The sequence below is a fragment of the Strix aluco genome, chromosome 7 (genome assembly GCF_031877795.1).
Source record: "Strix aluco isolate bStrAlu1 chromosome 7, bStrAlu1.hap1, whole genome shotgun sequence".
NCBI lineage: Eukaryota > Metazoa > Chordata > Aves > Strigiformes > Strigidae > Strix > Strix aluco.
The window spans coordinates 171,938-197,312 of NC_133937.1; the positions used below are offsets into that span (position 1 = coordinate 171,938).

Genomic DNA, 25,375 nt, shown 5'->3' on the forward strand with positions numbered 1-25,375 from the left:
TCAGAGACTTCTGGTGTCCCTAACTAGGTGTTACCAGCCTTCCTGCTGTCCCAGGGCTGCAGTAGTTGAATGCCCTTAGGGATCACCAATCAGGGTTGGGTGTAATCACCCTCACCCAGGCACTGCTGACAGCGTAGCACATGCTCGCAAACTCCACTGCCACCAGAGACTGACTGACTGCCTGTAGGGTAAGGCAGGTTGTCTTCCACTCATGTAAGTTCCTATAAAGTCAGATAGTAGCATTTTGCTGAAAACTGTCATCAGAAAGCATGCTGTATTTAAAATCATTGCACAGTTTCTACTGCTGAATACTTGTAATACATCCAGTTCTAAAGGAGACACAAACCTCTTTGTCTTCTGTGAGTTTTGACAGTAGATAAACTAAAGAATCTAGATGTCTTGTATTTTTAGATTTCAGCTCATCATACTTCTTTAAAAAATCTTCAGGAGTCCGAGAAAACTCTGCTATTTTTACCTGTAAGACACCACGTTAATATTGGATGTTTAATGTACATTATTATCACAGCATTCAAAAGAGGAGCATTGTGCAAGGGTGGAGACAAGGTGCAGGCTGCTGCTGCCGCCAAAGTACCCAAATTATGTCAAACCCAGGGAATGGGACGGAAGGCTGCAGCGTTGGTCTCCTACTAATAACTGTGCTGGAGGAGAGTGGGGGTCCTGGCATTCAGGTGATGGAGAAGGGACTGCGGGAGAGTAAAGATGAAGGTAAGCACAAGATCTGTATCAGGGCTTGCTTTGCACACGCTCAGCCTGAAGCAACATAATTTTGTATCAGCGGGTTTATTAAGGGATTTGGCATTGACTAAGCCACGTCTGCACACTGGGAGAGACATCAGCAAACTGGACGGAGCCCAGTACAGAGCCATGGAGACAGTGGGGTGTACTGCCCATTGCCCAAAGGGGTTACAGACCCTGCTCCCAGGGGCTCAGCAAAAGCACCACAGGCACTGCCCCAAACTGCGACACGGAAAATCCCAGCTGGGCCTGGGCAAACTGGAGAGAGTTTGCGACCCTGAGGACACAGCCAGAGTGATGGAGGAATCTCCTGGAGATCTTCAAAACACAGCTAAGCAGTCTGCTGTAGCCGTGATGCTGGCCCTGCTGTGAACAAGGGGTTGGGCTGCAGGTCTCCGGCTCTGCCTCCTACTTAAATCTTTCTACAAGTCTACGAAGTGTAGCTGTCAGTGTAAATGACACATAAGACTGGAATTAGAGAAAATAAGCAGTTCAGGCTACAAAGATCTGAACTTTCAGACGGAGTTAACAATTTTCTAGCATCTACGGCTTGACTGATGGATTGCTTTTAAAAAGGACATTAAAAAGCAGTATTATGGCCACAGAAGTGTGCCTGGTCATGAGGGCATCAGGCTTTAATGCCTAATACCTGGGTGATATTCAGAAAAAAAGTCAGGTACCGTTCATATAATCGCATTTCATACAGTTACTATTTTTCATTTGTTTTATTCCTCCAGAGGACAACCCCTCTAATCAAAATTTGAAACAAGCATCGCAGACAAAAAATAAGCTCCCTTCTTTGAACTCACCCCCCCCACCAGTTCTAACAATCCTCATGTTCTTCTAACCAATCTCTCCCAGATGCATGGATTTTACCTTTTTCCTGATATAATGTTTCTACTTTATAGCCAAAACTGAGATTCCAGATCACATTATCGGATTTTTTTACCAGTGCCAACGTGACTTCACCATTCTTCTCAGAAAAACTTGTGACAGCCATTACCCCTTCCAACACATGTCCAGTTCTGCACCCACAAAAGTCATCTCACAGAAGAGTAGAGTAAGGACAAGGTAGTTCACATCACTGGCCAAGAGAAATCACGCTGAGGAATGTTTGTCTTGAATTTCTCCTTAGGGAGGACTGTGCTCCCAGAGCTGCAGGAACCTCTATCAGCAGCCGCAAAGGAAACACACTGCCTCAGGAGTCCTGCCAGCCCCCCCGTAAGGTCTGAAATGCCCCTCAGCTGTGACTACGCTACGTCAGCGCTTACCTTGGCGCTGTGCGCAGAGACGGTCGTGGTAACATAAGGCGTTCGATTCTTCTGCAGGAGATCGATGTAGACTTCGGCTCCCTCCCCCCCGTGCACGCGCAGCAGGCTGAGCAACTCATTGACGTCGTGGTGAATGCGGAACTCGCTCATGCTCCCACCTGAGGCTACAAGCTCCGTGGGGTGCAAAAATAAAGGTGGCAAGTTATTATTTCACTGCTCCAAATGAAAATATATCCGCACAAAAACCATCTCCTGACTACGTTATGAGCCTGCAGGGTATGCTAAAATACTTGACTGGAACAAAGAAATACGTGTAAGGGGAGGAAGCAAGCAAACCAGAAATACTCATTATCGTGCCTGATTTAACTATACCGGTACAAACCCACCTCAAATGTTGGTGAACCAGCAGAGGATTTTTCAATCTCAAAATCACACTGGCAGTGAAAAAGTTCCTGAGTCGTCCTAAGTAGTGCTGGTTCGTGTACTGACAGACCCCAGACACAGCTGAAATGGCTGGCTTCGGCAGCCCGCCCATGCTGCTGCTTCTGAAGTTATTCAAAAGCAGTTTTTCCAAGTTTAGGGGTCTTTATATTCTACTGTCCATTTTATTAACAGACAAGCACCAAATTCTGCAAAGTTACTTACATTATGGATGCAGAATTAAGAGCCATGCAAGTCCAGAGTTTAATGTGAATATGGACACACTTTTGGTTTGCCAAAATCGTTGAATCATTTAGGCTGGAACACATCTCTGCAAGCCTCAGTCCAACTCTCCACCCAAAAATTAGTCAAATTAGAGCAGGCTGTGCAGGGCCTTGTCCAGCCCAAGCTTAAATATCTCTAAAGATCTAGATTCCCTCACCACTCAGGGCCCCAGTCCTCACCTGGAAACACCTTTTCCTAATACTCAACTGCAATTTCCCATGCTGCAGCTTACGCCGGTGCCTCTGGGGCTCTTGCTGTGCCCATTTTCAGCAGAGTCTGGCCCAGCACCTCTGGGACCCCTTTGGGCAGCAGGAGATGCCATTGGATCCCCCTTCACCTCCTCATCTCCGGCTGAGCAAGCCCAGCTCCCCAGCCTCTCCTTGTATGCCCTGGCCTCCCCCCACCATCACCAGAGCCTCCCCAGGCTTCAGTTTGTTTATCATTTTCTGATGAGAGCCCCCAGACTGGCCAGAGGGTTTTGGATGTGGTGTCACAGCCGAGGCACTCCCTCTCCTTTACCTGTTGGCTCTGTCCTTGCCCACTGGGGTGAGGACTGGCCTTTGCTGGCCCCAGGGCATGGTGCTGGTTGTATCCACCCTCCTGCCCTGGTCCTCTGGCTCCCTCTCTACCAGGTGCCCTCCAGCCAGGCACCACCCACACTCTGCTGCTGTTTGGGTTACCGTGGTCCTGGGGACTCAGCATTTGCATTTTTTTCAATTCTTTAAGGTTTCTGTGAGCCCCACCTCTCCAGCCTGTCAAGGTCCCACTGAGTGGTCACCACAAGCCCGATCCCACGCACCCCTCACCCCTACTTGCCAAAAGCTGTCCCTCCTGTCACCCTGCCTGCCAAAGGACACGTCAAACCTGCCCCAGCAGCGACGATCGGCACCAGCAACAACCTCCAGTTCCCCCTCGGGCTACTGAAGCGGTCGGGGGTCAAGAGCGGGAGGAACGAGGAGAGGCTGGGGGAGCTGGGCTGGCTCAGACGGAGCCGAGGAGGCGAAGGGGGACCCAGCGGCGTCTCCCCCTGCCCAAAGGGGTCCCGGAGGCGCCGGACTCTGCTCCGAGAGGCACAGCGGAAGCCCCAGAGGCACCGGCACAAGCTGCAGCACAGGAAACCCCAGCCGGCCCCAAGGAAACAGCCCGTCCCCGTGCGAGCCTGGGACGGGCCCCGAGCGGTGGGGGATCCCCATCCCCGAGGATGCCCCGACTCGCCTGGACATGGCCCCCAGCCACCCGCTGCAGCTGAGGCGTTGGCCCTGATGGGAGCGGGGTCGGGCCGGAGCCGCCCCCACTCAGGTGCCGCGGTGGATCCCTCTGCTCCCCGGCCGCTGCCCGCCCGAGGAGGGCTGGGGGGCACCCCCCATCGCACTCCATCCCATCCCATCCCACCCCGGCCCGGCCCGGCCCTACCTGCCCGCCCGGAAGTGCCGCCGCCGCCGCCCGGAAGCGCGCCCCGCGCATGCGGACTAGGCCGGGGGGGACGGGACGGGACGGGACGGGACGGGACGGGACGGGACGGCCCCGCCCCCCCCGCCATGCTGCCGCTGCCGCCCGGGCTGCGCCGCCGCCTGCGGGAGAGCCCGCCCCCCCTGCCGCCCCCCTCGCCACCGCCGCCCTGCGCCCCGCCGCCGCCCCCGCCCTTCACCTTCGCCCCCCGCCGCCTCCGCCTCGGCCCCCACCACCCGCTCCTGGAGGTGAGGGGCCGCCCCCCCGCGCTCGGGCTGTGCGGGAAGCCTGTGCCCTCAGCCCCCCCGCGCCGCCGCGGCAGGGTGTGCTGGGGGGGGTGGGGGCAGGCCTGCCCGCCCACCGCCCCTCTCTGCTCCTCTCCTAGGATGGGGACGTTCACAGGCACCTCTACCTCCAGGGCGTCCTCACCGGCCTCGCCGAGGTGGCCGAGAGACCCAAGTAAGTGCGGCCGGGCCGCGGCGGTGCCTCCGGCTTCACCCACCCGGGGGGGGGCGAGGCAGCGTGGGGGCCCTCCTCGTGTCCGTGGCCTTCAGAGGCCAAGGGGGAGAAATGGGTCAAAAGAGAAGACGGGCATGCGTTGCAAAGCGGTTTGAGGAAGGAAAATGAGGTGCTATAGTTTGCAAACCTCAACGTCCTGCTGAAAAGGTCAAAAATTGGTATTTCGTGTTGCAGTCAGCTGTCTGAACACTGCCGCCTTCTCCTGCTGGATGTGATGTCCTTTCGCTGAGAGTTCCCCACAAGCAGATAAGGCATCGATTATATGTCTGACAACTGGGATTGTAGCTAAACAAAGAGGGTTTAAGTGGCAGGTTACTATTTACTGAGTCAAAACAGTGGGAAGGCTGTGTGGTACAGACGGCCCCAATTAGGAAAGCTGGGGAGGAACCTTCATCTTGCTTTAAAACCTGCTCTCGTATATAAGATTGAGGAGGTGCTTTGAGGATTGTATGACGTTATCTTACAGATGCCTGCTAAACAGAGTTGGCACAAAGTTTCAATCCACAGCTGCAAATTTAAGGTCAAACAGCTTATTTCTCACATTGCTGCTTGTTGTTTATTCATAATCGAAGCACCACTTCACAGGGCAATAATACATATGATGCTCAAGCCATAATGGCAAATAAGAGTTTCCAACTGCCAGCACCATTGTAATCTTCATTCCATTGCACCTTGCATTTAATACAGGTATTATTCAGCAGAAACGCCACAAGTAAATAAAGTCATCTAGAGGGATGAAGCTTGAATTAAGGCTCTAACTTCATTTAAGGCGTGGATGTCCTAATTTCCCTGCAGGGTGTCTGAATTCAGTTGCCACATCTCTGGGTGCTGCCAGGTCTTTGATACACTGGAGGGCTATGAGCACCACTACAACACGCTGCACAGGAACGTCTGCTCCTTCTGCAAGCGCTCCTTTCCGTCAGGGCATCTCTTGGATATTCACATCTTGGAGTGGCACGACTCGCTCTTCCAGATAATGGCTGAGAAGCAAAACATGGTGAGTTGCCATGCCCAGCCCTTCGCTGGTGGTTGGTGTGCACGGCACGGGCTGGCTCCCTTAGAGACTGACTGTTTGGGGAGGGCATCCACGTCCCCAGCTGACACCACTTGCCTTTTCCAATGATGACTTTTTTTTCCCCCTGTCTTTCAGTACAAGTGTTTGGTAGAAGGCTGTGCGGAGAAGTTGAAGAGCAGCAAGGACAGAAAGGATCACTTGGTCACTGTTCACCTTTATCCTGCTGACTTTAGGTTTGATAGACCAAAGAAAACAAAAAGGTAACTGCAGAATTGCAATACCACAACTGGTTTTCCCCTGTAGAAGTGATGTTCTCTGCTGTTGCACTCCCTTTCCAGAGTAAGCAAGTTTATATCCTAAGAGGCTCAGAAATGACATTTGCTGCTGTTTGTAAGAATGGATAAACTTGCAATCCTTTCTATGGCAATGTTTTATAGAATCATAGAACCATCTCGGTTGGAAAAGCCCTTGAAGCTCCTCCAGTCCAACCATGAACCTCACCCTGACCGTTCCCAACTCCACCAGATCCCTCAGCGCTGGGTCAACCCGACTCTTCAACCCCTCCAGGGATGGGGACTCCCCCCCTGCCCTGGGCAGCCCATTCCAATGCCCAACAACCCCTTCTGCAAAGAAATCCTTCCTAAGAGCCAGTCTGACCCTGCCCTGGCGCAGCTTGAGGCCATTCCCTCTTGTCCTGGCGCTGGTTCCTTGGCTCAAGAGACTCATCCCCCCTCTCTGCACCCTCCTTTCAGGGAGTTGCAGAGGGCCATGAGGTCTCCCCTCAGCCTCCTCTTCTCCACACTAAACCCCCCCAGTTCCCTCAGCCGCTCCCCATCAGACCTGTGCTCCAGACCCTGCACCAGCTCCGTTGCCCTTCTCTGGACACGCTCGAGTAATTAGTTAACTTTAATTAATTTACTTGATCTTAATGTTGTAGTGCATCTTATTCCTCTTCCCACATGGCTTGAGGCTATGCTCTGTTTGTGCCATCTCAAGCGTAGATGCAAAGCCTAGCATCTGTGTGTCACTTTGTGCATGTTTCCTGCTTTGCTCCCCAACCCTTTGCAATATTCCCGTTCCCCAAAAGCACAGGTAGAGCAGAGGCAGACTTTGTAAGTTTGGGAAATGGCTTTCTCAGCTGGCTGCTGGTTTCAAGCACTGCTTTCACCACAGGGACTGATGTTGTTTAACACCTTCCTCAAAGACCTGAGTGGTGGGATGGAGAGACAATTTCTTTGCTGGCAGGGTGGTGTGGCCCTGGGATGGGTGCCCAAAGGGACAGGGGCCTGGGCTTGTGGAGTCTTTCAAAGCTTGCTTGGGTAGCCTGGTGTGAACCCTCTAGTCCAACCCACTAGGCCTGTTCAATGATTTACACTTTATGGACTGAAGAACAGAACTTGGGGACAAAACTGTGTCCTATAATGCATCAACCCTGTATGCTTTAGTAGAAACTCATACAAGCCTATTGCGCAGCTCTCCAGCAGCCTTCTGGCTGCTCCTGGTGGTTTGCACAGCCAGATCTCTGTGCCTCCCTGCAGTAACTCACCTAAGTTGGACTCGACCTGTTTCATCATTTCCTTTGCTCTAGGCCCACGTGGCAGCTGCTGAGAAAAGATACAAATTTTTGTCTCTGCAGTGTCCCCAAGCACGTGAGCGCTGCCGTGAAGCAGGGTGCCAGCGTGCCGATGGATGTGAGCGTGGAGATGTCGGAGCAATTCCAGGTGGACCCGATGGAAATAGGGCCCGGTGAGAACATGGAGATCCCTCAGCCTGCGGCCAGCCCCAGCCCCTCAGTGCCAGAGAAACGACTCTATAAATCCAGGTCTGTACTGTTGGCCTCCACAGGCAAAAATTTCTGGGGCGTGGACCACCTTAATTGCGTTTTGCAGTGCCTAGTGCAGCATGGCTCAGGGTGCTTCTGTGTTGAAGATAAAAGAGGTAGGATTTCCATATAGGTTTTAAAAGCCATTTTTGAAAGAGGAAAGCGTAAGGAAGGACAGAGCATGCGTGCACCGTGAAAGCCATGTCAGCAGTTTGCTGTTAGTCTGCCCGCCTGTGATGTCTTTGCAGGGTATTGCGGAATGGCGTGGGTCTGAAGGGAAGAGCTCTGTCCTGAAATACTCAAACAAGTTTCAGTTGTGTTCTGTAATGCTTTCCCATCCCAGCTGACTCGGGGCTGAGCTGGTGCGTCTCACTGGAGCTGTCAGTGCTCCTGTGCAGTCGCAGGACAAGGCACAAATAAAGCAGGTGAACGTCTGCTCTGAATCTTAGGTTTTGCAAGGCCAGAGCAGCATTGCTGTTTTTTCTGTTTGGAATTTTTTTTTAATAAAATCTTTACAAAAAGTTGAAACTGAATTGCCTAATGCTGGCTTGACTTTTGAAATCCGCCTCATCATGTGCTGTTTAACCTGTATGAGATACAAGGTAGCCATCAAACAGTCACCACCCTCACCCCAGCACCTGGATCAGCGTCATTTCATTCATCATTTTAATCATCTCTCAGCATAAAGGTTAATATGGTTTTGCCTGAACTATTCCAGTTAGCAAAGGGATTCTTGTGTGTTGAGTTTGCTGCGTCTGTGACACACTGGCAGTCTGAAGGCAGCACCCTGAGCCCATGACTGCGCTGGAGCACTGTGGGGAAACTTGCCTCTGCCCTCGGCTCCCTCTCGCTCTCACTCTATAAAACAAGGTGAGCCCTGCTGTTTCAGGGCTTTCCCATGAGTTGTGGAGTCTGAAAGTGCTTGCAGCATGCTACAGCCAGTTGGGCCTGCTTTTCTACGTCATGGTTTGCCCAACAAAATTCTGTCCCTAAACGGCTGCCACAGTGACGTTTTAACTTCACTGCCTTGTCCAGCCTAACAGCGTATAAACCAGAAAGAAACGGTTGCTTGGATTCAATGTGATGCTGCAGGTCAAAAGGAAGATTTGCTGCTGAAAGGCCACGCTTTTACTGCTGCTTCTGCTCTCCTGCTCTTCACAAGCTTCCACAAAAAATCACTGCAACTGCCCAAAGGCATACTACATTTTGTAACACTTTACCTAGTGGTAAAGAGGGGAGAGGCCTCCAGAACTTACAGAATCATCTTGGTTGGAAAAGCCCTTGAAGCGCCTCCAGTCCAACCATGAACCTCACCCTGACCATTCCCAACTCCACCAGATCCCTCAGCGCTGGGTCAACCCGACTCTTCAACCCCTCCAGTGATGGGGACTCCCCCCCTGCCCTGGGCAGCCCATTCCAGCGCCCAACAGCCCCTTCTGGACAGAAATCCTTCCTAAGAGCCAGTCTGACCCTGCCCTGGCGCAGCTTGAGGCCATTCCCCCTTGTCCTGGCGCTGGTTCCTTGGTTCAAGAGACTCATCCCCGCTCTCTGCACCCTCCTTTCAGGTAGCTGTAGAGGGCCATGAGGTCTCCCCTCAGCCTCCTCTTCTCCAGACCAAACCCCCCCAGTTCCCTCAGCCGCTCCCCATCAGACCTGTGCTCCAGACCCTGCACCAGCTTTGTTTTCATTTCAACTTAATGAAATGTGCAGAATAAACAGGAAAGCCGACCAGTATTTCACCCATTTTTTGAATTACCCTTTGGTGATGTAGATGTCCTCCCCCACTACCTTGCTCTTCCCACTGTGGGAGCTTGAAATGCTACACAAGAAGTAAAGTGTCCCGGTGATCCTGCCAGAGGTGGGGTCTTAATGTGTGTTAAAGCCTGTCTCCCTTTCCAGGGTCCCATCCACAATTTGCTTTGGACAAGGTGCCACCCGAGGATTTAAAGGACCAAGGAAGAAAGTCTGAAGGTCAGTGCACCAGATTTGTGCGAGATGAGAAGGCGCCGGCAGCTGCCGCTTGCGAACATCAGCAGTGGCCCAGCAGCCGAGCGGGGATGTTTGTGGTTGTGTGCAAGGGCCCCGCTCCCTGCGGGGAAGGCAGAAGGGCAAAAACGGGGATCATGTGGCAGCAGTTCGGGATACATCAACACTTTGGGAAGTGCTTTGCTACCGTCCCTTCCTGCCTCTGTACCACTTCCCTTTGGCAGCTTTTCAAGCCGACCTGTGCTTATATTTATCCCTCCCGAGACAACATTCTCTTTTCTAATCCCTCTGAAATCAAACTACAAATAAATCCATCTGCCTCTGTGCTGTGAGTTTTTGTGTCCCATCAGTGCCAGGACCACTCTGGGCAGCCGTGGCTTTCTAGATGGAGTGTCCCATCGTGCCTGAGCTTGCAAATGGCAAATGCTGTTCTGAAGCTCCAGGCAGCTGCATGGATTGCAGGGGCTTTGTGAAAAACTTGCAAGGAATCACTGCCAAAAAAGCAGCAGGGGTAACGCCAAGCAAAATACACCGTGTCCCCTCTTCCTGCAGGAAGCCCTGCATCCCCCCCCTGCTGCCCTGCAGGCAAGGCATCACCCTTCCCTGCCCGCCCTGCTTGTCCAGGGAAGAATCAAAATGGAATCCAAAGAAAGAGCAGCGTAGATTACAGCAATTAATTCTTTTAATTTAATTCTTTCATTTTCTCACTGTTTTTAAAAGCTCCCAGCGAGGACAGCCCTTGGGACAGCATGTAGGTGTGGGGCGGGTTGAACTCCACATCAGTTGCTCCCAGAGAGTCTCAGACTGCAGTGAAGCACTGCGTTGTGGAGGTGAGGGGAGACCAGCTGCCGGATCTGAGACTACGTGGGATTATTTTTTTGATTTTTTGCCTTTTGGGAGAAAAAAACAGATTCAAGAAATTCCAAGACAAAATCTGCTGACTGTATGGAACCTGGAACCACTGACAGAAAGGAAAACAGAACAAAAAGCATTGGTCCCTCATTCTAACCTTCTCCATCTCACTGGAGTCTGCTCCCCACTCCCTGGCGCGTGCTCTGGAGCCCACGCAAAAGGTTTGCCCAGGCCTGGAAAAACTTTCTGCTGCCTTGCAGTTCATTTCCACAGGGAGTTAAAGTGACTTCCAACTACATGAATAAATAAAAGGAATTTTTACAAAATTGCTTCGTAGAGAATTTAAATGCTGTTCTGAAGCCCAGGTAGAATCAGATATGAAGAAGAAACCTCCCTTTGCTCCAAATACCCCCAAAACCAGGTTGAGATGGAGGTTATTTTTCCTCTCTTATTTTTCCCTATTAATCTCATCCTGCCAGCAGAAAAGATTGTTTGGAAACAGAGAGCCAAGCTCAGCGTGCTGCCGCCAGATCTCGGGGCCCTGTTGAACTGTGACACTTGTTATAAAATTGTCCATAAAATTAAAAAGAGGTTGCTGGAATGGCATTTATCCAAGAAGCTTAGGATCTATAATGGCTTTTTTTCCCTTCCCCCTTTCCAGGAGGAACAAAGGATAAAAAGGGCTTTGAAAAAAATCCTTGCAAATAGGAGCAGGGAGTGATGCTTACAGAGACAGATTTCCCTGTGAGTTTTAAAATGCTTCACTGTTTAAAACTCAGGTGGCTTGTCTGGCCTTAATCCTTGCTCCTTGGCCTCTGGGAGAGGCCGGCTGGCAGCCCTGTGATGGAAGGGGGAGGGAGGGAGGGAGGCCGGCCCAGGTGGGGCAGGGGAGAGGGGAGCAGCTGGTTAGGGCACGGAGCCCCCGACACACCCCCATGTGCACACCCCCCCACCCCATGCCCACACCCCTGTGTACACCAGTACACACACCCAGCAGCTACAGTCCCGTATCCACGCAGCCCGTGGCCACCCCTGTACCCAGAGAATCCCAGAATTATCTCAGTTGGAAAAGCCCTTGAAGCTCCTCCAGTCCAACCATGAACCTCACCCTGACCGTTCCCAACTCCACCAGATCCCTCAGCGCTGGGTCAACCCGACTCTTCAACCCCTCCAGGGATGGGGACTCCCCCCCTGCCCTGGGCAGCCCATTCCAACGCCCAACAGCCCCTTCTGCAAAGAAATCCTTCCTAAGAGCCAGTCTGACCCTGCCCTGGCGCAGCTTGAGGCCATTCCCTCTTGTCCTGGCGCTGGTTCCTTGGCTCAAGAGACTCATCCCCCCTCTCTGCACCCTCCTTTCAGGGAGTTGCAGAGGGCCAGGAGGTCTCCCCTCAGCCTCCTCTTCTCCACACTAAACCCCCCCAGTTCCCTCAGCCGCTCCCCATCAGACCTGTGCTCCAGACCCTGCACCAGCTCCGTTGCCCTTCTCTGGACACGCTCGAGTCATTCAATGGCCTTTTTGGAGTGAGGGGCCCAAAACTGAACCCACTCATCAAGCACCAGACGAGGCTCCCCTCCTTTTGGTGGGCTTATTGAAGCTGACCCATTTGGCTGCGTCACCAAACGCCTGTGCCCTGGCAGCCTCCTGGGAGACATCTGCCTGTACTGGCAGGTTGCAGGCACCGCTTGCCTCTTCAACCCCCTGCCTATCTTGCCTGGACCACCTCCTCCATCCCCCCTGGGGGCTCTGGGGCAATCCATCTCCTTGGAGAGGCCTTCCGCCCGGATGTGTTGCTGCAGCTGTCACCCCATCGCGGTTTGATTTCAGAGGGTGAATCCAGCTCTTCAGCTTCCAACAAGTTAGAAAAGCTTGTGCTTTTCTGCAGCTCAAGGCCAGGTTGGATGGGGCTTTGAGCAACATGCTCTAGTGGAAGGTGTCCCTGCCCGTGGCAGGGGGGGGGTCGGACTCGATGATCCTGGAAGGTCCCTTCCAACTAAACCACACTCCGAACTAAAGCTGCCTCATCTTCTTCCCTTCTGACATCCACTGCTTGCAACGGCCAGGCCGTGCTCTAACAAACCTTATTTATGTAACACAGCAAGGCTCAGTGAATGTCTGCTCTGAGGAGGATTTTAGCTGGTCCCTGCTCCTGCTCCTGCTCAGTTCACTTAATCAGAGATCAGAAACACAGCTGTTCGCTTTGTCAAAGATGGGGATGCATAAGCCGTGGTGCACAGGGAGACACATGTGCCCTGGTGCAAGGGGATTGCAGTGTCTGGGTGCACGGGGAGGTTGCACGTGTCCCGGTGCACAGAGGGAACACGCACCCTGCTGCATGGCAGAGATAATCCCATGGCCCGCTTCCCCCAGGCAGCACCGGCAGCACCACCCAGGATGCGTGGGACGGGCAGCCCTGGGAGAAGCCGCACCCGCCGGCGGGCAAAGTGCGGGGCAAAGGCCGGGCAGCCCACGGAAGGCAGCCATGGAGCGGTACGTCCCTGCCTGGCCCCAGCGGGCAGCACCAGAGGGCACGGGGGGGGGCAGTGTGGGCAGGGGTGGGTGCTGGGGGTCAGGAGGGAGCTGTGGGTGCAGGCACAGGGTGTAGGCTGGGACTGTGGGCATAGGCAGGAGCTGTGGGCACAGGCCGGCGCTCTGCAGAATGGGTGCGGGCAGGCAACAGCCAACACAGCGCCTGCCAGTGTGGCTCCTCTGTCATCTCTCTGCCAGCCCGAGCGCCACGCGGCTCTGCAGCATCACCGTCCTGCTGGGTGCTGCTCTCCTCCTGCCCGCACCCGGAGGCGCCCAGGTGAGCCCCCGCTCTCCTCCTCGCCCTCCTGCTGCCCTGCCTGATGAACTGGCACAGGGAGACATATGCGTGATCTGTGTCACCCCCCCGGAACCCTCCTCTCTCCCCACAGGCTCCGAGCGACACTGAGTGGGAGGACCTGGCCACCAAGCAGGATTTGGCCGAGGAAACGTAAGAGGCGGCCGCGTTCCCCGCACCTTCAGGCACCTGCATCTGGCTTGTAAAAACCAACAAAGCAACACCCCAAAACGTAAAGCGTTTCAGGGGGGGATAAATTTCCTTCGTTGCTTTGTGCCCCCCCCCCCCCCCCAAAATCAAGGGGCTTCCATCTCCATCTTCCCCCCAGATCACCCAAACTCTCTGAGCATCGAGCCCTGGCAGGTTTCCTTTTGCTGGTGGCGGTGGGGAGCTGCAGGTGCTGTGGCACCAACGTCCCGGACCCATCCAGCTCATTTGCAGGATAAGCGGCTAAATTAGCCCGGTTTTTCCCCAGAAATCCTAATTGCAGCCTCCTGGAGGGGGAGGTGCCTCACCAGGGTCCCTGCACCCTGATGGAGTAGGATTCCCTTGGGGCAGGGGGATATTTAGTAATCCTGACACACTGCAACCTTTCCTCTTCCAGCATCCTGGGTGTAGGAGCCGTGGAGCCGCTGGAGGAGGATGAGACCTCCAATGGGCTGCAACCAGGTATAAAGGTCTTCTCCAGCAGTGCCTGGGCTCAATGGGGCCCCCGCCAAGCCCAGGCGGGACCTGAGGAGGACCGCGACCACCTCCACCACCCCCAGGATGATGCCAGGGAGGACAATGCCCACGGGCTGCCCCGGACACTGTCCCTGGAGGTGCAGAGCGGCCTGGAGGAGGACCGTGATCATCTCCACCATGGCTGAGCAGATCAGTGCCTGGGCTGCAACGTGAGGGGAGGGAGCCACCCCTAGGGCTTCCCCAGGGGACTTGTCCCTCCCACCCCACCCTTGAGTCCCCACAATAAACCCATTCCCTCCTCCACGTCCTGGTGGGCTCCTCATTGCTGCCAGAAACCTATTGCTAAGTGCAGGGCCCCCAGATCTGGGGGATCCCCCTCCCTGGGCTTGCTCCAAGACCCCAAGCAGGTCAGGATGATGCCTTGGGGTGGGGGACTCAGACCATGACCCCGGCCTCGGTTCAGCCCACGTGGGGCTGAGGCCAGGCAAACTCAGCCCATCAATGTTGTGCCCAAGAAGGTACCGCGGGCTGTGCCCTCCCCGGGGGACACACGGCCCTATTGCTCCACAAGGCTGCTCCTGCCCAGCCCAGCACTGGAAAGCAGCACGATGGAACGGAGCAGTGGGGGGTCTCAGTGAACCCCAACAGTTCCCAGCTCGGTGGGGCCCCACAGCAAGGATGCCCCATCTCCCAGCAGTGCCAGGGAAACCTTTTAATAGCGATGGCAAAGGTGGTCCCTGCTGCTGGGCATCTCACCCTGGGCGAGTACTGCTCGCCGCCAGCTCCTGGACTCCCTCCACGGGACGGCTGATGGGCAGCAGGCGGCCGCGGGGACCGCCACCACCCCAGGCTTAGCTGTCGGTGAAGTTCGCCTTGCGCTTCTCCACAAACGCCGTCATCCCCTCCTTGCGGTCGTCCTGCGAGGAGCAGAGACGTGAGGTTGGGGGGGGCTGCGGCAGCCCTGTCATCCCCCCCGCCAGTAACAGGGTTGAGCCCTCTCCTCACCGTGGCGAAGGTGGCGTAAAAAAGTCGCTTCTCCGTTCTGGTTCCCTCCGCCAGCGTTGTCTCGAAGGCTGAGAGCAAGGGAGAAGTTGGGGGGACCCCACTGCCTGGCCCCGCAGCCCCCCCGGTGGGGCTCCCGGCTGGACCCTCAGCCCCTCCTACCGGCGTTGACCGACTCCTTTGCCATGGCGGTCACCAGCTTGGAGTTGCTGGCAATCTTCTCAGCACAGCTGATGGCCGCGTCCAGCAGCTTCTCCACGGGGAAGACCTTGCTGACCAGACCTAGGATGGGCGGTGGGAGGTGGCGGGGTGAGGGTGGGCTCCCCACCGGACCCCCGCAGCGCTGGCACTGGCGCGTGTCCCCACCTGCCTCCTTCGCCTCCGCTGCCGAAATCCGGTCCCCAGTTAGAACCATCTCCATGGCCAGCGACTTCCCCACCGCCCTGGTCAACCTCTGCGTCCCTCCGGCACCTGCAGCCACGCGGGGAAGGGAAAGGTGCAGAGAGGGACACCAGGGTGTCCCCGCTGTCCCTGCTCCGGCCGGGATGGGCCCCCCTTGGCGGGTGCCCCTGCTCACCTGGGATGGTCCCCAGCAGGATTTCAGGTTGCCCAAACTGCGCTTTCTCCCCGGCGTAGATGATGTCGCACATCATGGCCAGCTCACACCCACCGCCCAGCTGCAGCGGGGGAGGAAGAGGGGGGTCAGGGGATGCTGGGGCTGAACTGGGGGGTGTGGGGAGACACTGGGGGCGGGGGGACACTCACGGCGTAGCCATTGACCGCGGCGATGATGGGTTTGCGGACAAGAGACACCTTGTCCCAGCCGGCGAGGAAGCCGCCGCTGTAGCACTCCTGGAAGGTTTTACTCTGCATCTCCTTGATGTCCGCGCCGGCTGCAAAGGGAAACAGGGTGCAACACCGACACCCACCCCCCAAAACCCCGGGGTGGGGAGGGGTGCCCCGCCCTACCTGCGAAGGCTTTCTGGCTGCCGGTGATGACGATGGCGCCCACCTGCGGGTCCTTCTCCAGGGCCCCCAGCGCCCGCCGCAGCTCCTGCATCAGCCCCTCGCAGAGGGCGTTGAGCGCTTGCGGCCGGTTCAGCTGGATCAGGCCCACGCTCTGCCGCGCCCCCGTCTTCTGCACCGACAGGTACTGGAACGGGGCCCCTGCCCGCCGCCCCCCCGACACCGGCCCGTTAAGCGACCGGCTGCCTGCCGCCGGCTGAGACACCATCCCCCTCCGCCCCGCCCCGCGGCCCGGTGCTATTTTAAGGCGACCTTCAGGGCGGCGGGCCCGTGCCAACGGTGACCGGCAGCCAGCGGGACGTCACCCCCACGGCTCGCGGTGAATCCCCGGTGCGAGGCCTGACCCGGGCAGGCGCAGCCCGGTGACGCGCCTGTGCCGGGCCGGTGCGCGGTGCCGGGATGCGGTTGCGCGGTCCGGGCTGTCCCCCGGGCGCTTCCCCACCCCCCCCCCAGTGCCCCGCTCACCGGCGCTGCAGGCCCGCGCCCCGAGGAGGGGGCGTGGCGGCGGCGGGGGGAGCGCGCGGCGGCGCGCGGCGGGGCGGAGGAGCGCGCGCAGAGCGGCGGCCATGGCGGAGCGCGGCGGAGAGGCCCCGCCCCTTCCCGCTGCCCGCGGACGCCCCGCCCCGCCCCGCGCCCATTGGCGGAGGCGACCCCGCCCCCCAGCGCGCCGCCCCCATTGGCCGAGGCAGGCGGTGGGGGCGGGGCCGGGCCGCTCCCGCGGGCGCCGCCGTGGGTCCCCCCGCGCCCGGCCCGTGGGCGGAGGCCGCGGGCGAGGGCCCCCCGCGCGGCGGGACACGAGCGGAGCGGGCGGGGACGGGCTGAGAGGAGCTCAGGGGCGCCGTGGGGCGGGACGGCGGGGGACGGGGGTGGGGGGTGTGCGCGCTCCCCCGCCGCCTCCCGCAGCTGCGCGCATCGCCACGGGCGGCCCCCCCGGCGCCGTCCCGCTCCCCCCCTCCTCCCCGCCGCCGCCGCCGCGCGGCCCCGCGCGTGGAGTCCAGGGAGGGGGAGACTGCCGGCGGCGGGAGCGCGGCGGCGGGAGCGCGGCCGGGGAGGAGCGGAGCGGAGCGAGCGCGGCGGCAGCCCCGGGCCCGGTGAGCCCCGCGGGCGGTTCGGGGGGGGGGCGGTGCGCGTGTGTTCGTGTGCGGGGGGGCCTGGGAATGTGCCCCGCGGCCGTGCGCGGGCACGCGTGCGTGCTGCCACGGGGGCGGGGGGGGGGGAGGGTGGCGTGCAACACGCGCGTGTGCACAGCCATGCCCGAGGGACGCGCGTGAGCAGCGTGCAAGCGCGCGCGCGCACCACGGGCGGCTGCGTCCTCCCCGGCGGGGCGCGTGCAAGTGTGCCCGCGAGCCTTGCACGGGTGCCCGTGCACGCGTGTGAGCTGTGCACGGGCGGGCTGAGGGGCACGTGCGGGAGCACACGGGCGCACGCGGCTCACGCAGGGGTGTGCAAGCACCGCCCGCGCAGGCGCGTGTTGATGCGTGTCGCCAGGCGCGCAGGCACGTGCAAGAGCACACTGGCGGGGGGGGGGGGGAGGCCGTGTTTATGCAACCCACGGGCTGTCACACGTGTGACTCGACACGCGTGCATGAGCAACGCACACATGCCCCAAACACACGCATGCTGCCCGCATGCACGGTCCCGCCCGCGCTTCCTGCGTGTGCCCGTGGCTGCACGCAGGCGTGCGAGGCTACGCCCCATCCACACGCGCGTGTGCCTGCGGGCCGTGCCTGAGCGCCTGGGGGCTCTCCTTGTGCCCAGGTGCGGCCCAGCGGCGGGATGCGGCGGAGCGCGGCGGCGTGCTGGGCGCTGATGCTGCTGGCTGCCGCCTTCTGCGACACAGCAGCCGGCAAGGGCGGGCGCGGCGGGGCCCGGGGGGCCGCCCGCGGTGGGGCCCGGGGGGCCACCCGCAGCCGGGTGAAGGCGGCAGCACCCCGCTACGGCTCGGCCGGGGCGGCCCTGCGGGTGGCGGGGGCGGCGGCTGCGGGAGCAGCAGCTGGCGTGGCGGCGGGGGCCGCCCTGCGCCAGCCCCGGCTGGCCAGCGGGCTGGAAGCGGGAGACGGCGTCGAGTACCGCGATGGCAACTGGACGGCAGCCGCCTGGACCTCCGCCGCGCCTGCCCGGGACCCACCGCCGGGCTGGGCTGCCTCCTGGCTCTGCCCCTTGGCCGCCATCCTCCGCCGCTGATGGTTTCAGGGGACCAGCCTGTGCCTGGTGCAGCTACTGGTGCCGCGAGGACCAGCCGCCCCCGCCCCGGGGCTCAGCCCACCCCCCTGGGCTAGCAGTGGCCCCCCAGGGCTGCGCCCATCCAGCGTCCGGCCTCACCCCGTTACCTGCCGCCGCTGGGGCAGGACCCCACGGGAAGCCCCTCCGCTCCCTTCCCCCCCACCCCGTGCCAAACCCCGCCGGCCCAGGTGCCCCGTTCGTGCCGCGCCTCTGTACGGGGGTCTCGCAGCGTTTGGAGGACGAGGAGGTGGCAATAAAGCTGGGCAGAAAGCAGGTGTGGCTGGATGCAGGACGGGGACCCTGGGGTGGCCACCGCCCTGGCACCCTGCCCCCATGGAGGTTTTATTTCGGGATGAAGGGCCCAGAGAGGCCCAAGTCTGCAGCGAGGAAACGGCTCCCTGCGGAGCATGTCACCCTGCGTGGCGAAACCACGGCGCAGCCACCACGGTGCAGCCTCACCCCCTGCCACGCCATCCTGTAACTCCCAGCCCCTCGCAGCAGCCCAGGGTCCGAAACTGGTGGCCGCCCTGGCACAGCCACTTTAATCACACACCAGAGCTCTGTGCCGAGGTGGCCCCAGCCCCGTGGGGCACTGGGGTGTCCCCTGCCCGCACAGCTGCAGGCAGTGCCTCTCCCCTGGGGGACAGGTGTCAGTCCAGCGTCACCCTGCCCAGGCGTCCCGCCCGGAAATCCCGCAGGAACTTGCAGGCAGCGGCTGGGTAGTCGAGCATCGTCACGTTGACGTTCCCTGGAGATAGGGGTGGTGGGTGTGGAAGAAGGTGTCAGCGCAGCCTGGAGCCGCCCTGGGACCCCCAAAAGCCTGGTCCCTGCACCCCAATCAGCAGATTCCACCCCCCCCAAGCACTCACCTGTGCCCGTCAGCACCTTCACCTTCTGCGTCCTGCCCAGGGTGAGGGCCACCTGCTTCAGCACGGGCTCGATGTCATCGCAGGGTGCAGCCAGCCCGTAGCGCTGTGTGTACCTGCCGAAGGAGGCGGCTCACACCCCGCCGGCATTGCTTCCCCCCCACCCCCCAACCCCAATTCCCTGGGGGCACCTTCTTCACCCCCCTCCCTGGTTCCCCCGCCAGCTCACCCAAACTGCTGCCACTTGTTCAGGGTGTACAGGAGGTAGTCAGCCATGATGTCCTCCCCCACCAGGTGGTCACGGATGGCTCCTGGGAAAAAAGGGTCAAGCCCTAGCTCTCCCCAGCCCTGCTCAGAGCCCGGGCCACCCCTCCTGCTGTCCACGTGTCACCCGTGGGCACCCAGACAGCACGCACTGGCCTGGGGGAGGGGGCTGTGAACAGCAGACTCCCACCCCAGCCTTAGGTACCACCCCCAGCAGGGGCTTGAAGCCACATTTGGGGAGTACCCCCCCCAGCCACAGCCTCCACCTCACCGCACAGCGCCAGCTTCATGCCCATCTCCACGTCCCCCAGCCTCGGGGGCAGCAAGCCAGGTGTGTCCACCAGGTACATCAGGGGCTTCTCGCTGACCTGGGACAGGGGGAGGCAGGGCTTAGTAATTAGCACCGCAGACTCTGACACAGCTAACAAGCAAGGCATTGAACTCTTTGGTTAAGGCCTTGCTGGAAAGGGGACTCGAGCAACCCTTTGAGATCAGCTCTGCGTGCCTCGAGGCTTTCCAGAACTCCTGTGAGAGGATGTGGGGAGGCAGAAGCAAGCACCCACCCAGCTGGCTGCATCGTGGGGACGGTACCTGGATTCTGGTCAGCACTGCCTTGGTGATGCCTGGCTCGCCACCAACTGCGGTGGCTTTCCCTTCGGGAAAAGGAGAGACACAGTCAGGGAAGCAAGCGACACTCTGCCCTGCCGCCCACTCCACGGCTGCACCAGCAGCTCCTCCCTGAGCCCAGGAGCTCTTCTTGAGAAATACCCTTCTTGAGATGCAGCCTCCGCAGGGAGTTGATGAGCGAGGACTTGCCCACGTTGGGCACGCCGATCACTAGGATGCTGTACTCGGTGTTCTGGAAGTGAGGAGGACCCAGGCAGGGAGCAGCCAGTTATGGGCCACCCACCCCAGGAGCCACAGGCAGCCGCAACAGCGAAACAACCCGGCGTTTGCCAGTGCTTATGGCACGCGTGAGAGCAGCCTTGTCCCTCCAGCTCAAGGGGGAGGTGACCTGCAGACAGCCACCCTGACTCCCTGCGCACACACCGGCAGCCTTGCTGCCGCGTCTCACCTCAGCCCTGTGGTACCGTGGGCTGTTGCTCACCAGCTTGGCAACCAGGGGAACGATCTGCAGAGAAACACGGAGAAGGGCTGTAACCACAGCTCCGTGCCCAGGCTGGCAGCAGCCACTTGCTCGGAGGACACTGTGTCAGGAGGATGCACAAAATGGAGGCCAAGCAGAGGATGGGGTGCCTCGGGTAAACTGGGGATGAAGATCAGTGCAGACCAGCCAGCGGGACCTCCTCACAGCAGAGCATTGCAGCTCTCCATGGGGCTTGGAGAGTGGTGCACGGCCCCTAGCTGCCAGCAGTGAGGAGCAGGGCTGGGCAAAGGGCTACTGGCCCATTACCTTCTTGACGTTGCCATCATGCTGGCAGTCAGTGAAGACAACATGTGAGCATCCCTGCTGCTTCAGCTGCTCCAGGATGGCCTGAAGAGGACAGGCACAGGCATTGATGGTACCTGCCTGCAGTGACTTGGGGACCCCCAGCCAGCCAGCCAGCCCTGCCCCAGCGCTCACCGGCTGCCGGTGGGGATCTGCCAGGTCCATCTTGTTCAGCACCAGGATGTGTGGGCGGATGCCCAGTGCCTCCTGCAGCATGGGATTGCGGCCGGACAGCGGGATGTGAGTGCCACTAAGGAGAGTGACTGTGCGCTGGTGTGGGAACAGGTACCGGAGGGACGGGCTGGGAGGGAGGGCGGGGGAAAGAGTTGATGGGGCTGGTGCAGAGCTGGAGAGGGGCACGGGAGGGGGACAAGGGGCACGGGAGCGGGACAAGCGGCACGGGAGCGGGACAAGCGGCACGGGAGCGGGACAAGGGGGCGGCCTGGAGGTAGACTGAGGCACACGGGGACGAAGGGGGGGGACGAGACCGGTGCAGGGCACGGGGTCCCGGCTCCTGCTGCCCCGGGAGGGATGAAGAGCCGTGCCGGAGGATATGCGAGCGTCGTGCACCTCGATGAGGCAGTCGGCGCGCCGCAGGGAGGACCGCATCTGCCGCAGGCCTGCAACACAGCGCTGGGTGAGCGGCGGCAGCAGCAGCCGGGAGGGCGGATGCGTGTGTGCGCGTCAGCTCCCACCCCTCACCTTTCGCCATATGCCCTGGGAACCAGGAGACCACATCACGGCCGCCAAAATCAAAGCGCTCCCGGAACCCGCCACACACCGGCCCGGGCCCGGTCACGGCTGCCCGCAGCGCTCCCGCCCACCCGCGCATGATGGCGGCGGCGGCACCGCCCCTCCCGCTGCGTCACACCCGGCGCGACGCGCGGGGATCATGGCGCAGGTCGCGCGCGAGCCGGCGGCAGGCGGGGCCTTCCTCTCAGCGGGCAAGATGGCGGCGCCGCGGCCTACGGGGCCTGTGGGGCCTACAGGGGGCCCGACGGTGCGGCCTGGAGGCATGGGGGGTGCCGGGTCCGGCGGCGGACACGGAGTGTCCCCCGCCGGACCCGGCACGCCCCGTGCCGCGGGGCCTGCTCCCCAACCCGCGCCCCCACCGCCCCCAGCCCCTCAGCCCACCCCGGAGCCAGGCCCGACGCAGGCCCCGCTGGACGACACCCGCTTCCTGATCTCCAGCACCAACTGGTACTAACGCCGCAGCCCCTTTTCGTCACCAGACCCGAGCCGAGGAGCCGCATGCATCCCCCCGGAGAGACAGAAGCCTCCGTGTCCCTCTGCCGGGGAGGTCTCCCAATAAATGAGGCTGTCCGGCAGCGAAGCACGGGCTTTATTTTCCCGCCTCAGAGCCGAGGAGCGGGGCTGGGTGCCTCGAAGAGCTGGTTGAGCCGCTCAGCCTCTCGCCAGCCCGACAGCAGGGCCCCGTGGGTGGTGGAGTAGAAGGTGCGGTGGGTGGCCTCGCCGGCGAAGAGGAGCTGCAGAGGCTGGTGGCGAGGCGGGAGGTGAGCACCGGGGGCCTGCCACCTCCCCCAGCCCAGCGGGGACACTGGGTCGTACTAAACCAGCCTCATCTCCCTGCCCTTTGACACCCCACGGATGCATGACCCACTCTGCAGCCAGGGAGAGAGCGAGGGGCGGGCACCTTCCCTTCCTTAGAGACCCACCCCCTGCCGTGAGGATGCTGGAAAGTGGTTGGGAGGAGTTATGTGTCCCCAGATTTTCTGGAAATGTGTTTTCCCCCACCACTGCCAAGCTCAGTCAGGGGGGGGTTGGTTGGTGACCTGAGTATCGGTGACCCCTGAGTGAAGTGGGAGTGGGGTATGCCACCTCCCTGTGCTCCTCAAGGCTTGTGTCCTGTTCCCACCCCTGTCCGTCAGTCCCCGTTCCTAGGGGGTCCCACTCCCCCCACAGCTACTGCATCCCCTGGGCCAAAAGTAATTACCCTGGGGTCCTCTGGCTCCTCGGGCAGGGGCTGAGCCAGCACATCAATGTCATCCCCTGAACTGCCGACGGCCACGTAGCTGTAGGAGCCCCGGGTGTAGGGAGCGCTGTGCCACTGGGACCTCAGCACGCTCCTGGGAGCGGGCAGGCACGGGTTCCCTGCAGGCATGGATTTTGGGTGGGATCCAGAAATCCGGGTATGTGTTTCCCTGGGGGGAGGGTTTGGGGTGACGAGGGCGGTACCTGTCAGTGTGCGGAGAACGCGCGTCATGGTGCTGAGCACCTCTGCGTCACTCAGGGTCTCCATGTACTCCGACTCCTTCCCTGCGATGAAGCCGCAGAGGACGTGCCCGTGCCTGGGGAGGGAAGATGGGGCTTGAGAGCTGCCTGCTGCCCTCCCGCTGCTCACCGTGCCCTCCCTGCCCTGGGAGCACCGCTGCCTCACGGGCCACCAGTGACCCAGGGAAGGTTTTGAAGCTCCAGACGGGACCGAGATGCTCCTTCACACTGCCCGGAAGATGCCTGAGCCCCCCCCAGCCACGATGCCCCTTTGCTGATCCTCCCGTCACATACTGCTCCGGTGGCTGGAGGACCACGAAGCCAATGAGCTTCTTGAACCAGTTGGCCTCCAGGTCAGCGCTGGGCTCCTCGAGGGGTGACTCGTCCTCCCACACCACTTCGAGGAGCTGCTGCTGGGGTTCCCAGAAAGGCTTCTCAAACTCCAGGAAGATCTTGTTGTTGGTGCCGAAACCCAGGCGGCAAATGGCCTCTGCTTTCCGCTTGGGCAGGGGAGGCTGGAAGAAGTTCTGGTGGTGTTCCTTGAGGAAACCTGCAGGCAGAGGATCGGGCAGAAGATGGGGCAGCTCTATTCACCAGGCTCCTACACGGGGGCTGAGATACTCTGCCTTCCCAGCCTCCCCTCTCCCACTGCGGGAGAGAGCCCCGCTGCAAGAGGAGAGGCTGCGAAGGGGTTTGGGCAAGTCCCTGCCCTCCATCTGCCCGTCTCCAACCATAGCAGCTGGTTGGAGGGGACAGGTAGGGCAAGGAAAGGGGTTGGTGTCCTCACCCAGCGGGACGGTGACGATGACGTGGTCGGCGAGGAAGGTGTCTCCGTCCTCACACTCCACCCGGACAGGGAAGTCCCTGATCTCATCCCCTTCCTCACAGAAGGACCCTCTCCACTGGATGGTCCTCACGGCCTTGCTGAGCAGGAGGATGCCCTCCGGCAGAGCTGAGACCATGCGATCAGGCAAGCTGCTGTAGCCGCTGTGGGAGGAGGTGCTGCTGGGGACAGGGGGCCTCCCCAAAACGCTCTTCCCCGTCCCCCTCCAGAGCCCTGCGCTTACCCCGGGAAGGTGCAGTCCAGGCCGGGCAGGGAGACGTACTCCCCAAAGGGCTCCAGGGCCACCAAGTCCATGCTGTGGGTCCCGCTGATGCAACACTCCAGCTTGAGGCAGGCAGCGAGGATGGCCAGCCGCAGCCGCCACGCGTCCTCCTCACCCCCTGCCTGAGTGGGGACCCTCTGGGCAATCTCTGCCCGCAAGTACTGTCCCACGCTGGGCGCCGGTGGCTCCTCAGCCCCCTGAAAAGCACGGGCAGAGGCCAGGAGGGTGTTGAAGAGGTCGCGGGCTTCGCTCACCACCTGGGGACTCAGCACCCTCCCGGAGCTGCTGTAGGTGATGGAGGCCAGCGGGGGGTGGCCCCCCGCCTCGGCCTGCTGGTTCTCCTCGCGGGCAGCCTCCGGGCCCAGCAGGCCGTAGCTGGTGGCCAGGCAGAAGATGGGGTTCCCTGGCGAGGGGCCGTGGATCCAGTGCGCCCCCATCTCCGCCAGCCCCGTCGCTGTGGGGAGAGAGGGAGCAAGGGGTGGGGGGGGCTGTCACCCTGAGGCAGACGCGTGGCAGGACCCCCAACCCTGTGTGCCCCCCAAAACAGCTGAAGCCAGCGGACCCCCCCTGCCGGTCCCCCCCGTGCCACCCCCGTTCAGGCGCAGCTCCCGCCGCCGTACAGCCTCCCCGGCCCCGCCGCGCTCCCTGGGCCGGCCCCGGCCCCCCCGCCGTGCCCCGTCCCGTACCGAAGGGGCGAGTGCGGACGCGGCCCCCGGCGCAGGCCGCCGCCTCCAGCAGGCGGAGGGAGCCGTGACCGCGGAGCCGCTGCGCCGCCGCCAGCCCCGCCAGCCCCGCGCCCACCGCCACCACCCGCCGCCCGCCGCCGCGCTCCATGGCCTCGCCCGGCCCTCCGCCGGGGCCTCGGGAGGGCGCCGGGGCGGGGACTGCCGCGGGGGGGTGTTTCCTCGGGGGGTCAGGGACCGAAAACCCGCCGGCTCTGCAGGTGGAGGGGCGGGAGGAGGCTGTTTGGGAGAGGGGACCCTTCCTGGGACGGGGACAGCCCGGGGACCGCCTCGCCGCCCTCCTCCTCCTCTCCCCGGCCCGCACCAGCGGCTCCCCGGGGCGGGGCTGCCTGGCCCGGCGGGGCGCAGGAGGAGCCCAGAGCTCCCGCCTGCCCCTCGCTTCCGAGGCGTCGTGGGCAGGAATAAAACTCTCCGTCCCTGAGGGTGTCCGGTGGTTCTTTGCCAGGAAGGGATCTTACCCCTGGGCTCGGCACTGGTGAGGTCGCCCCTCGATGAGTGGGTTCAGTTTTGGGCCCCTCACTCCAAAAAGGCCATTGAATGACTCGAGCGTGTCCAGAGAAGGGCAACGGAGCTGGTGCAGGG

At 60.7% G+C, this 25,375-nt stretch overlaps 6 protein-coding genes across 15 annotated transcripts in view; 2 read left to right on the forward strand and 4 right to left on the reverse strand.

Annotated features, from left to right (window-relative positions):
* Positions 1-4,190, reverse strand: part of TUBGCP2 (tubulin gamma complex component 2) — a 38,424-nt gene extending 34,234 nt beyond the window's left edge. For 2 of the 8 annotated variants that reach the window (XM_074830120.1, XM_074830127.1), the window contains exons 1-3: positions 4,146-4,188; positions 2,028-2,191; positions 347-475 (exon numbers count right to left, since the gene is read on the reverse strand). In XM_074830120.1, coding sequence (XP_074686221.1) covers positions 347-475; positions 2,028-2,177 — 279 coding nt within the window. In that variant the 5' untranslated portion in view covers positions 2,178-2,191; positions 4,146-4,188. Of the gene's footprint in view, positions 1-346; positions 476-2,027; positions 2,199-4,145 lie in introns of all 8 variants that reach the window. The other 6 variants (XM_074830126.1, XM_074830123.1, XM_074830121.1 and 3 more) reach the window with 5 other exon arrangements.
* Positions 4,191-4,250: 60 nt separating this feature from the next.
* On the forward strand, positions 4,251-10,465 carry ZNF511 (zinc finger protein 511). Of its 2 annotated transcripts, XM_074830130.1 has the most exons (7): positions 4,251-4,429; positions 4,567-4,640; positions 5,496-5,697; positions 5,851-5,975; positions 7,352-7,537; positions 9,437-9,508; positions 10,244-10,465. In XM_074830130.1, exons 1-6 carry the CDS (start codon positions 4,271-4,273, stop codon positions 9,504-9,506), a joined length of 816 nt encoding a protein of 271 aa, XP_074686231.1. In that variant the 5' UTR covers positions 4,251-4,270; the 3' UTR covers positions 9,507-9,508; positions 10,244-10,465. The 2 variants fall into 2 exon arrangements, with proteins under 2 accessions (XP_074686231.1, XP_074686230.1); XM_074830129.1 differs by lacking the exon at positions 10,244-10,465 and having other exon boundaries at positions 9,437-9,848.
* Positions 10,466-14,578: 4,113 nt separating this feature from the next.
* Positions 14,579-16,509, reverse strand: ECHS1 (enoyl-CoA hydratase, short chain 1). Its single transcript, XM_074830128.1, has 8 exons — positions 16,375-16,509; positions 15,853-16,050; positions 15,649-15,776; positions 15,461-15,560; positions 15,250-15,354; positions 15,046-15,165; positions 14,887-14,954; positions 14,579-14,798 (listed from the first exon to the last, which is right to left on the reverse strand). Exons 1-8 carry the CDS (start codon positions 16,475-16,477, stop codon positions 14,733-14,735), a joined length of 888 nt encoding a protein of 295 aa, XP_074686229.1. The 5' UTR covers positions 16,478-16,509; the 3' UTR covers positions 14,579-14,732.
* A 148-nt stretch (positions 16,510-16,657) lies between these two features.
* SPRN (shadow of prion protein) lies at positions 16,658-18,405 on the forward strand. Its single transcript, XM_074830135.1, has 2 exons — positions 16,658-17,000; positions 17,668-18,405. The coding sequence occupies exon 2, from the start codon at positions 17,686-17,688 to the stop codon at positions 18,091-18,093; it is 408 nt and encodes a 135-aa protein (XP_074686236.1). The 5' UTR covers positions 16,658-17,000; positions 17,668-17,685; the 3' UTR covers positions 18,094-18,405.
* A 243-nt stretch (positions 18,406-18,648) lies between these two features.
* MTG1 (mitochondrial ribosome associated GTPase 1) lies at positions 18,649-21,560 on the reverse strand. 2 transcript variants are annotated; one of them, XM_074830132.1, is made up of 11 exons: positions 21,415-21,560; positions 21,266-21,332; positions 20,848-20,950; positions 20,677-20,757; positions 20,338-20,394; positions 20,031-20,121; positions 19,854-19,915; positions 19,534-19,630; positions 19,228-19,309; positions 19,002-19,114; positions 18,649-18,880 (listed from the first exon to the last, which is right to left on the reverse strand). In XM_074830132.1, exons 1-11 carry the CDS (start codon positions 21,542-21,544, stop codon positions 18,783-18,785), a joined length of 981 nt encoding a protein of 326 aa, XP_074686233.1. In that variant the 5' UTR covers positions 21,545-21,560; the 3' UTR covers positions 18,649-18,782. The 2 variants fall into 2 exon arrangements, with proteins under 2 accessions (XP_074686233.1, XP_074686234.1); XM_074830133.1 differs by having other exon boundaries at positions 20,848-21,013; positions 21,283-21,332; positions 21,415-21,545.
* Positions 21,561-22,035: 475 nt separating this feature from the next.
* On the reverse strand, positions 22,036-24,884 carry PAOX (polyamine oxidase). Its single transcript, XM_074830131.1, has 7 exons — positions 24,737-24,884; positions 24,012-24,504; positions 23,732-23,931; positions 23,239-23,494; positions 22,909-23,021; positions 22,667-22,824; positions 22,036-22,208 (listed from the first exon to the last, which is right to left on the reverse strand). Exons 1-7 carry the CDS (start codon positions 24,882-24,884, stop codon positions 22,068-22,070), a joined length of 1,509 nt encoding a protein of 502 aa, XP_074686232.1. The 3' UTR covers positions 22,036-22,067.
* Positions 24,885-25,375: the final 491 nt, after the last annotated feature.

What these genes read in the sequence shown, in the direction of transcription:
- ZNF511 (XM_074830130.1), top strand. Translation starts at nt 4,271, where the DNA reads ATGCTGCCGCTGCCGCCCGGGCTGCGCCGCCGCCTGCGGGAGAGCCCG. An exon ending in GAGGTGGCCGAGAGACCCAA is followed by an intron (nt 4,641 to 5,495) that starts GTAAGTGCGGCC and finishes ATTTCCCTGCAG; the next exon opens with GGTGTCTGAATTCAGTTGCC. An exon ending in AGACCAAAGAAAACAAAAAG is followed by an intron (nt 5,976 to 7,351) that starts GTAACTGCAGAA and finishes TTGTCTCTGCAG; the next exon opens with TGTCCCCAAGCACGTGAGCG.
- ECHS1 (XM_074830128.1), bottom strand. Translation starts at nt 16,477, where the DNA reads ATGGCCGCCGCTCTGCGCGCGCTCCTCCGCCCCGCCGCGCGCCGCCGC. An exon ending in AGCGGAGGCGAAGGAGGCAG is followed by an intron (nt 15,166 to 15,249) that starts GTGGGGACACGC and finishes CGCCCATCCTAG; the next exon opens with GTCTGGTCAGCAAGGTCTTC. An exon ending in TTTACGCCACCTTCGCCACG is followed by an intron (nt 14,799 to 14,886) that starts GTGAGGAGAGGG and finishes TGCTCCTCGCAG; the next exon opens with GACGACCGCAAGGAGGGGAT.
- SPRN (XM_074830135.1), top strand. Translation starts at nt 17,686, where the DNA reads ATGCGGCGGAGCGCGGCGGCGTGCTGGGCGCTGATGCTGCTGGCTGCC.
- MTG1 (XM_074830132.1), bottom strand. Translation starts at nt 21,544, where the DNA reads ATGCGCGGGTGGGCGGGAGCGCTGCGGGCAGCCGTGACCGGGCCCGGG. An exon ending in CAGATCCCCACCGGCAGCCG is followed by an intron (nt 20,758 to 20,847) that starts GTGAGCGCTGGG and finishes TGTCCTCTTCAG; the next exon opens with GCCATCCTGGAGCAGCTGAA. An exon ending in GAGGCTGCATCTCAAGAAGG is followed by an intron (nt 19,916 to 20,030) that starts GTATTTCTCAAG and finishes CTTTTCCCGAAG; the next exon opens with GGAAAGCCACCGCAGTTGGT.
- PAOX (XM_074830131.1), bottom strand. Translation starts at nt 24,884, where the DNA reads ATGGAGCGCGGCGGCGGGCGGCGGGTGGTGGCGGTGGGCGCGGGGCTG. An exon ending in GTCCTCCAGCCACCGGAGCA is followed by an intron (nt 23,022 to 23,238) that starts GTATGTGACGGG and finishes TTCCCTCCCCAG; the next exon opens with GCACGGGCACGTCCTCTGCG. An exon ending in AGGAGCCAGAGGACCCCAGG is followed by an intron (nt 22,209 to 22,666) that starts GTAATTACTTTT and finishes CCTCGCCACCAG; the next exon opens with CCTCTGCAGCTCCTCTTCGC.